Consider the following 9,734-nt stretch of genomic DNA (forward strand, 5'->3'; position numbering starts at 1 on the left):
GGTGCGTCTCGTTTTGGTGCCCGCGCCGCGTGCCTTGCCCCGCGTTTTTGTTCATTTTTTAGCGTTTTGCAATTTTTAATATTTTTCGGCGGGGRAAGGTGTTATTTTTTTGGTGCCCTTTTTTCGGGGGTGGCGGCCGCGGGCGCGCAGCCCGGCGCGGAAGATGGAGGCGGTGATCGAGAGGGAGTGCGGCGCCCTCGGCGGCCTCTTCCAGACCATCATCAGCGACATGAAGGTACCGGGGGGCCGGGGGGGACCCCGCGGGGCGGCGGGGCAGCGCCTGGCGCTCCCGCCCGCAGCGCCTCCCAGAACCGCCGCGTTCTCTTTTTTTTCCCCTAATTATCAATTTTGCAATTTATTCTGTTTTTTCCCCCTTTTTCCCCACCTTATTCACCTGTTTCTCCCCCCTCTGCCGCGTTGCTTTGGTGCCACGGCCGGGTGGGATGCGATGCCGTGGGGTGAGGCCGCTGCGCAGGTGCCACTGAATAAAATAAATGAAATAAATGAAATAAATGAAATAAATGAAATAAACCCGGGCAGTTTCCCCGCAGGGCTCGTGCGGCCACTGGACCCGCTCCATTCGGAGCGAGGGCCCCCGGAGCGCCCGGCGTCCTCGGGGAGCCCCAGGGATGCAGGTGCCCATGGAGGGGCTGGGGCTGAGCAGCCGCCCCGCGTTTCGGGGCGCAGGAGAAGCTGCCGGCGCTGGGTTTTGGGTTTGGGCCGGGGTCTGCGTGTGCTTCGGGAGGCTCTGCACCGCTAGGTCAGGCTTTGCTGGAGCGGCGTGGCCAGCGGGCGGCATGCGGCTGCTGCAGTCCTCGCTGCCCTCCTTGCCCTGCATTCTCTGGGCTAAAGCACCTGCAGGAAATCCTGAAATGGGCAAATCCTGGAATCTCTCCGTGCACGGAGCCTSCAGGAGGGCCCCGGGTGAAGGGTGCGCGTGGGATCTCGCACGCGGCACCTGTGCTCCGGTGCCTTTCTCCAGGTGATGCCGCTTTCCTGCTGCTGAGCAAATGGCGCGGTGTGTGTTTGCCTTTCCCCCTCGCATGGGAATGCGAGGAGCGGGCGCAGGTGCCAGCCTGGCTTTCGCCAGGCCCGCTAGTGGAACCTGTTTTGTGAAGCACGGATTGCGGAGGCGCCGCGTGGGGCGGCCGCCTGGGCGGCACGTATTCCAAAATKTTGGAATTGGGAAAGGACGGCAGGGATGTGCTCGCGTGGCACGGGCAGAACAAATAAACCCGGATAGTGCATGGATTGTGCGCAAAGGACGCTGCCGGCTCCCAAAGAGCAGCCCTTTCYAAGGGCCGCCCTGGATCCAGGGATCCGCGCCTTGTTGCTGCCGTACGGGCTGGATTTTCCCTCTTGGTGCCTGCAAGTCAGCAGCGTGGCCCGAGGCGGCTCGTGAGCGCTCTGTGGCGGCGATAAAGGTGCCCAAGCAGGAGGTGGTTGGAGCGACGCGACTGCTTCYGGTTTTCGGAGGAGCGCGTTGACTTTGGAACCTAATGAGGACTGTGTCCGTCAAGGTGATTAACGTAGCGCGTCAAGGTGATTAACGTACCGCGTTTCGATAGCAGGATCGTTTGGTGGGCTGTGGTCGCTCAATCTGCCTATACAGTTTTTCTCTAGAACCCCCACATTTCATCCGTTCTTCTGCCACAGTATAGTTGTGTAATTAATACTCAACAAAACAAGCTCCCAAATAATTAAGTTTAAAGCTCAGTGATGTGGGGAGCGCTTTATAACTGAGTTAAGTGTAAAAATGAGTAGTAGTGTCTGTCACGTCTRTATGGCAACCTCAGGTGCAGCTGGAGCTTCCTTTTCCCGACAAGGAAATCTGTGCCTTCTGTGCCGATGGAGGGCCTGGTTTGTTAGGCCGAGCACATCTGGACGGGGTTATTTGTGTCAGGTCCACAGCTGGACCAGCGCTTGGCAGGTGTGCCCTGAAACTGGGCTTTGGTGCTTCAGCGTTTCCACATCGCGTTAAAGAACCATAAAGACAGGAGGAACCTCCAGTCGCTTCAGGGTTTTGGCCATTCCCAAAGCGCTGGTGTCGCTTGCGGTACCTCCTCAAACACGTCGCACTTGGCATTTGTTATGGGCTTGTGCAAAACCTTTTGCAAAGTGGTTGAAGTTCATCAAAAACAACAGCAACTGAGCCGTAGGTGCCCTGGCAGGAGCAGTTTTGAGCCGTGTGTCCCAGCGTTGGGAGGTTTCCTTGTGAACGCAACGTACCTTCTGTAGCTCCTCCTTGGAAGGGAGTGTTAAATCCCGCTGGATTGCAGTGCGTTTCTGGCAGCTGGGAAATGAGGTGCCGTAATGTGCTGTTAACCTCAGTATTCCTTGCAGTGCCAGACAAATCTGTGGAGGTGACTCCTGGGGAGGGCCTTTTGAGCAGGATTCTGGGAAGCTGGTGTCTTTTCCTGCAGAAAATGCTCTCTTCAATTCTGCTTTTCCCTTTGAGCCTACGCTAGGGCATCGTGTCCTTGCAGCTGCATCCTTCYCTTCTATTCTGAAGGGAAAAAAGGGAAGAAGGAAAATGCCCCTGGAAGCTTTGTAATTGTCAGCATTTGAGGTTCTGCACTTGCTCCATGTCGTTTCATGGGCTCTTTGATTTTTGAGCGTGAGTTTTGGCAGGGAAGGGGCCTGCTGTGYGTGCAGCACCTGACACAGCGAGGTGGGAAGACAAATCAGGAGCACTCAGGCCCGCCCAAGTCTCCTGGGTGTTTACTTAAGCTGGGTTTAACTAATTCTTCATGGATTCATGCCCCTGGCTGTGAGGGACGTTCAGATATGAGAAGGGCTCCAAACTTCATCCCATGGGTGAAGCAGAAGGGCAGATGCCCCACGAGAAGTGCAAGTTAGAGGTGTAGCTACAGGCAGGGACGTTGTCTTTTTAATTTTTTAGCATGTGCACCTTATTTATAAGATTCTAGCTGAAATCTCAGTGACATCAGCCCTTCTCTTGTGGCATAGTGCTACTTTAATGTTCGTAAAGAGATGGACCCTCTCCTGCCCATTGCAGTTGGTGAGCTCTCCTGGGCCACGACACACTAGGTTATTTCTTTCAGCTGTTCAAAGCTGTTGGTCTAAGCGAAAGAGTGAGAACCTACAGTGACGGGCGTCAGAAATATTTCAGTTTCTGCAGTCTCCTACCTACCCTTCAGCTATGACTGGTGCTAAGCAGCTTTTTCATCTTGTTTTTTTGTGCAAGATGGGGATGCGGTGGTCACATTAAGAGCCATTGGGTGAGTGGGGCAGGTTTGCTGGCGAGGGATGGCCTTGTGCTTGGCAGAAGAAATCATGTGAAGAGAGCGGGGCAGGTTTGTTAGCAGGATAGGAAGTGCTGGGCYGGTTACTCCTGCAAGGCCTCCGCTGCATGCCAGGAGAACCTGGCAAATTGGTGGTACTTTGTTCTGCAGCCATCAGACAGCTCCTCTATGGGCTGGGGTCCTTCTGGATGTGAGGAATGGCAAGTTCAGTGAYTGTAAGGTCTAGATTCAGTCCAGCTGTTAAAGATAATTAGTTTAAAGAGTAAAAAGTGYGGTGCAGGTACAAGCTTGGAGAAGAAGAGGTGTCCTGGTCTCCCATGTGTGCTGGTTATTCCCAATCCAGAAAAAAAAACCCAAAACATTTGACCGCTTTTCCACTCCCAAAAGCATGAGATGAGTTAATTCCTGCTCTGTGCAGCTGAACCTTTCTCAAGATTTGCTTTAAAGGATTTACTACCAACGCCTGGCTGGTGGCACCGACCTAACCCCGCTGCCTGCCAGCAACCTGCCTGCCCAGGCAGCTCGTGGCTTCCCTGTGCTCKGCGCACAGCTGCGCTGTCTCGCTGGAAACATCTCCGAGGCGAGGGAGGAATGAGCTGCAGGGGATGAGCGATGGTGCAGGAGGAGAGCTGCCGATGCCAGCTYGAATACGGGAGCGCCACGCAGCCCGGAGACTGGTTTTTAGGATGTGTCCTTCCTTGATACAAATAGGGTTTTTTGAGAGTCCTGTTGGTTTATACAACCAGGTAGCTTTTCTTAAATGCATACGAGGCCAGTTTGTTTTTCTGGCATATGGGGGCRGGAGTTTCTCATGCCTTTACAGAATCACAGAATGGTTGAGGTTGGAAGGGGCCTCTAGAGATCACCTAGTCCAGCCCCCTGCTCCAGCAGGGACACCCAGAGCACGGGGCACAGGGTTGCATCCAGGTGGGTTTGGAGACCTCCAGAGAAGGAGACTCCACAGCCTCCCTGGGCAGCCTGTGCCAGGGCTCTGTCACCCTCACAGGAAAGAAGTCACTATCTTCAGTACAAAATGGGAAGAAAAGTTGGGCTTTTAGATGGATCTTAAAGGCCAGAAGTCACTGCAGTTGGTGCATTCCTTTCCTGTATCTCCTGCTCTGCAGACTGTGTGTTTTCAGTCCCTGAGGAACATTTCGAATGTCCATGGCCTGCCCAGAGTCAGCGTGGTACTGAAGAGGAGCAGAAAGGTTTACGTGACATAGATGAGAATAGGAAGGAACTGTACTTATGGAGTGCAGTTTGGTTTGCTGCTTGGTCTCCTTCAAAGCACACAAAGATGGTTTTGACTTGGTGCCACAAAGAGGCCGCTGTAGGATTGCATGTGCCTCCTCCRGGGTGTGTTTTCCAATGCAGCGTTAGGGCTGCCGTGATGCCGCCCGGTGCCGCGCGCTGCCCCATGCGCCGGTGTCTGAGCTGCCCTTTGTGGTGACTATTGACTCCTTCCTACGGGGCCGAGACGGGCTGGCTGCCGAGCTGTCCGGCAGCCTGGGAGACAACATGTCTGGCCACTTTGTGGTTAGGACCAGAGGACCTTTCATCTTCAAAGGGCTCTGGAAGTGTGTGACTTAGCTCCTAAGAATGGCTCCCATTTTGCAGGAAGGCAAGACACTGCTGCAGGTTTGGTGGCTTCTGCTCTGTTCCCCCGGGACATGGAGGAGCTGAGCACATCTAGAGCACAGAGCTAATGAGGGGATGCTCTTCAGCCCCTGGTGTAAACCTGTTTCTGTGCTTACACACCCCTCGCTTTGCTCCTGCTTAAGACCATGTTGCTGTTTCCCCCTTATAACCCATTGTAGATGTCATCTGCTCCGCCTGCAAACAAATTAATGATCAACACTCAACACAAAATTATTAGACTTCTTTTGCTGTAGCTAAAATTACGAGGCCCCTCTAAGTGGAGAGGTGTGATTGGAGCTCCTTAATCACAGGGTGGCAGATGGAGGATTTGGCTGCCTTGTGCTGTGAGGCTGTGCGTAAGCTTGACATTTTCCACCATACTGGTCAACACCATTTGTGTGCGTAGTAGTGGTGTGCAGTTTAATTCTAGGTTGCTACCTGGTGTACAGTGTATTATAAATTGCCTTGAGTAGCTTAAAAAGATCACTTGAATGAATTAACTTGTACACGCTGATATTGCTGGTGTATGAAATGCAATGATTGTGTAACTGGAGGACTTTAATTTATGGTATAAAAAGGCACCAGTTCTCCTATTCTCCTTCTCTGTCTTCTTCTCTTTCCTTCTTTTCTTTGGCCCTATGCTTCTCTCCTGAGCCTGAGGTTTTCTTGTCGTGTAAGTCAGGTATGTGCTGTCTAATATTGCTTAAGTCCTTTGTGTAGGAGCTTAATAGTTRTGGCCAGCTTGGGGCCTTCGTTAATGAAATCTTGTGATGTGTTGCTTCCTACCCAGATTGTCTGCAGTCAACCAAAGTCTGTAACTTGGCACTGGAAAACAGCGTTGTTTCTTTTCTCATGAGCAAGGTGCTGAGAAACTAGCCTGTGAYGAACATAGTTGCACCAAGTTCAGTGCTTTCCAGAAAACAAAGCATTAAAATTTGCAAYCAGGTTGCTGCCTTTTTCCCTTTGAGGTATTTCAGGAGACCTTGGTCCACCTGGACACTTGTGCTCTGGGACCAGAGATTTTTTTTCTTGGGTCATGGAGCTCCTTTTGCCTGTTGGTGTGACAGAGATTGCTGAGAGCAGCAAGAGGCCCTTGGAAATGAGGATTTCTCCTGCTTTCAGAGAGGTTTGCGGACAAGTGATGAAACACCAGGGGCGGCCATGGAGGTAGCATCATGGGGCTGCGAGCTCTTCTTCGAGATGGCCCCATGTAGGCATTAACTTGAGTGAGTGCCTCTCAGTATTTTAATTATCTGAGGTTTTGATCCAACTGAAATGTTGTGGCTTTATAAAATAGCTGCCGCGGATGCACAGTGGCCGTTTAATGATGCGCTTGGATGAAAGGCGGTATTGATGAGTCTCCAAGGAGAAATCTGCTCTTCAGGCTCGCGGGCGTGTTGAGACCTGAACGGAAGGATGTGGAACTAAAGGCTTCCTATGGATGACAGCTCCGTGTCCAGCTCTTTTAATGTAGCTTGGGATAAAAGATTCCCCAGAAGCTGTGACTCGTGGTGCCCTCCTCCCTAAAAAACTTCCGCTGTTTAGAGACAGGGAGGCCGTATGTTTATGCATKCTACATTTTCTCACAGCACAACTATAGCTTTTTTGTTTGATAATTACCCCATTGGTTTGAATTTCGACCACAACGTGGCTGCTTTGGAGCTGTGGGTCTCTGTGTCCCAGACTTGCTGGGAAGTCGGGCCGAGAGTGACGTAGGTTTGACATGGGACTTTACTGGCTCAGCAAGCAGGCACCCTTGTGGGTCCCATGCAGTCTTAATAAATTCTTAATTCCTAATATGAACATTTAAAAAAAWATATATAAAATGAAGTCTAATAAGCACCTCCTTGCCAAGAGTTGCCGTATTTCAGAGCTGGAAGAACCCATCCATCTTTAATGTTCCTCAGGTGGCTTTGGGAGGGAAGAATTAACTGAAATGTCTCTGCTTTTTCTTGGTAGGGGTGGATTTCCTCTTCTGCACTTTTCTGATCAGACCTTTGTCTTGATTTATCAAGAGAATTTGCCGTTACCCACATCCTACAATAGCATTTTCAGTGTCCTCGTGCTCTGTTTAGACTGAAAACCAAACAGTTTTGAAAATATTAAACAAGGAAGGTCTGTAATGCATAGAAGAAATAGCTAATTGACTTTTTATAGTATGTGAAGTGTCTTCAGTCCTATTTTCATGTTGACATGAGACTTTGCTTTTAATTATTCTTTCTTCTTGCTCCTGAAGWGTGGTTGCAGGTCAAATGTTACATCTTAATCTGATCTTTGACTGGCTTTTGCTTTCAGTTTCTTGGAGATCTGTCAGACCTGCAGTGCCTACCTACGTCCTCCCCCTCCATCCGAGAGTGCGACTCTTGCTTTTGTTGGGAAATCCAATGAACTTAATAACTTCGACTCTTAATGGCTCTTCATTCCTGGCCTAACGTGCGGGTTCTGCTTGAGTCAAGAGTCTCTGTGGCTGCTAAAACTAAGCCCTGAGATCCCCTAAATGTGGCAATATCCTTAGCTTAGAAATACTGAAGGGACTTGGCTGTTGTGTCCCCTTTGCTTGTGTTTTTGCAATACTGAGTTTTCCTAGAACATCCCTGTGGATGCATTACTTATTAAGAATATGACATCTTAAAGTCTAGCTCTCCTTTTCCTTGGATATTAGGAAGAATTGTCCAGTCTGAAACTTCTTTGCTGCAAGTGAGTGTTTTATTCCTTGTCCTTCTGCAGAGGAGAAGGGCTGGGAGCCCACACCTCTGAAGGGTGCTCTTGAAATGAGTATTTGGTCTTGCTGGCGCARTTCTATCTTTGAATTTAAGATGCAGCTGAAAGAAGATGAATGAAGCAAAATGAGTTCTGGAGCAGATGGTTTGCTTTCCTCAGCATTTTTCATAAAAAAAAGAAGTCTCCCTGACCAGCAGAATTTGCTTATTGTACATTGGCAGTTTGAGACTATTCCAGCAAACGGTTATGAAATAAATGGAACTTAACACATGAGACAGGTTCTTGAACTGTTTATTTTTAACCTAAAAGGAGGCCAAGCCAACAAGCAGAACCTTTAAAGCGTTGCTGAGGTGAGAGAAGAACAAGGACTTTGAACCTTTGTAAGGTGATCCTCATATCTACTCACTTGGCTCTTCCAAGGACTCTCATGGCTTAGTGAAGGACTAGGCAGCCCAGCTCTTCAGCTGCAAATTGTGTGGAGCCTGTGGATCGTGTGGGGAAATGTATCCGTGCCGGGAAACACTTTGCAGCTGTGACCAGCCAAGCGCCCTTTTCCCTAGCTGATTGCTGGTAATTCCAGGGAAGAGCAGGGCTTGCAGGGCAAGATATTGCCAGGATGAGGAAATCCATATGTCAACTATTGCATCTTGCCACGTGTTGAGACATCTATGCCCGGAAGCCTTTTTTCAGGCYGTCGGTGTTTTCCTGTCCCCTTCCCTTCTGCTTTTTCCTGTTTTTCCTGTTGAAGGCTCCCTGGAAAAGCAACAGTCTCCCTGTGAAAGCCGTGTGCTTTGTCCAGGGGGTGGTTTTTATTTGTAGCATCTGTGAGTTTGTGCGGTGTCTGATACCGGGGGATGCCGTTAGACACGAGGCGACGGCTGCGCTCGGCGGCCTCGATGTGACRCAGCCATGGGGACGGCCATTTTGCAGGCTGGGCCGCCCCCGGCCTGCCATTTGGTGCTGCAGAAACGGTTGGGCATGATGTTATTTTGAGGGGAAGGGTCCATTTAACCATTTGAACAAACCAGTATTGTGGTGGGTTTCCGTTTTAACGTGCGAGAAGCCATGTAGAGGAGTAGAGGGGCCCTTTCCATGAGGCTTCTTAATGTGGAGCCGGCGGTGAAGGGTGCAGGAAGATCATGCTGGGCCCTCAGGAACCCCGACGCTTAAAGGGGGAAGAAATGATTTCCCTTAACCAGCTATTTGAAATGGAAGGTTGCAGAAGGCTCAGAGCAAGTGTTGGGAAACATCATGGTGTTTTCAAATGTGTTATTTCTCTTCCAAAAACGACTTTACATCACAGAGGTATGTGTTGAATTGAGGTTCAAGTTTTGTGGCAGTTTTAGTGCGTGGCTTCCAACACCGCCGTGTTTCTCTTCATAGCCACCCTGTTCTAAGGAAGAACCGTTATTCCAGCTGTGAGACCTGTTATTCCAGCTGTGTAGGTGAAAAGGGAGGGATGGAGGAGCTGCCGTGCTCCAAGTGATGTTCAAGGAGGCCTTGGGGAGGGAGCAACCCCCGGGTTACCGGAGTCTTGTGGTGTCTGATGTCGTGTCCTGCTGCTCTCGGTGCTAATTGAGGKTTTTTGCTTTTCCCAAGGATGTTACCGGAAAAGAGATGAAGGACTTTCTGACTTGGCTGCAAAAGTGTAAAATCACCCAGCAAGCTCTACTGGGGCACATAAAATAAAAACCCATTTTGTAATTTTCGTCTAAGTTTATAGGAGAGAAACCAGAGAGAAAACGCAAGGTACTGCAGGCTGAGGAGACAACACAGGCGTTCACGTCATTRATGCAGAACTGCTGAAAAGGGTTTTTTTAACAATTGAAAGACATGAGATCTTTCAAATATGGCCCAATTAACAAACTACTGGGTTTTTCCTGGTTGAAATGAGATCAGCTGCTCTTGGGCCAGTGCAGGAATGTCCACGTGAAGAGATTACGTTGATTTTAACCAAGCCAATTTAGCAGCCGGTTTCAGTGAGCTGCTGCAGCTTATTTACGGAGGCTTGATTTAGAGCAGCATTCAAGAAGACAAAGAACAAATACATAGAAATGCTAGACGACGGTTCTGGCTTTGATTTTTTTTTTTTTTTTTTTTTTTTTTTTT

At 49.8% G+C, this 9,734-nt stretch overlaps 1 protein-coding gene across 1 annotated transcript in view; it reads left to right on the plus strand.

Moving 5' to 3' along the window:
* The first annotated feature begins 31 nt into the window (after positions 1 to 31).
* The window catches only part of MTSS1 (MTSS1, I-BAR domain containing), a 99,708-nt gene continuing 90,005 nt past the window's right edge, over positions 32 to 9,734 (plus strand). The window contains 1 exon segment of the mRNA XM_026043995.1: positions 32 to 235. Coding sequence (XP_025899780.1) covers positions 164 to 235 — 72 coding nt within the window. The 5' untranslated portion in view covers positions 32 to 163.

The sequence above is a fragment of the Nothoprocta perdicaria genome, unplaced genomic scaffold (genome assembly GCF_003342845.1).
Source record: "Nothoprocta perdicaria isolate Ctin4 unplaced genomic scaffold, notPer1 scaffold_345, whole genome shotgun sequence".
NCBI classification, from domain to species: domain Eukaryota; kingdom Metazoa; phylum Chordata; class Aves; order Tinamiformes; family Tinamidae; genus Nothoprocta; species Nothoprocta perdicaria.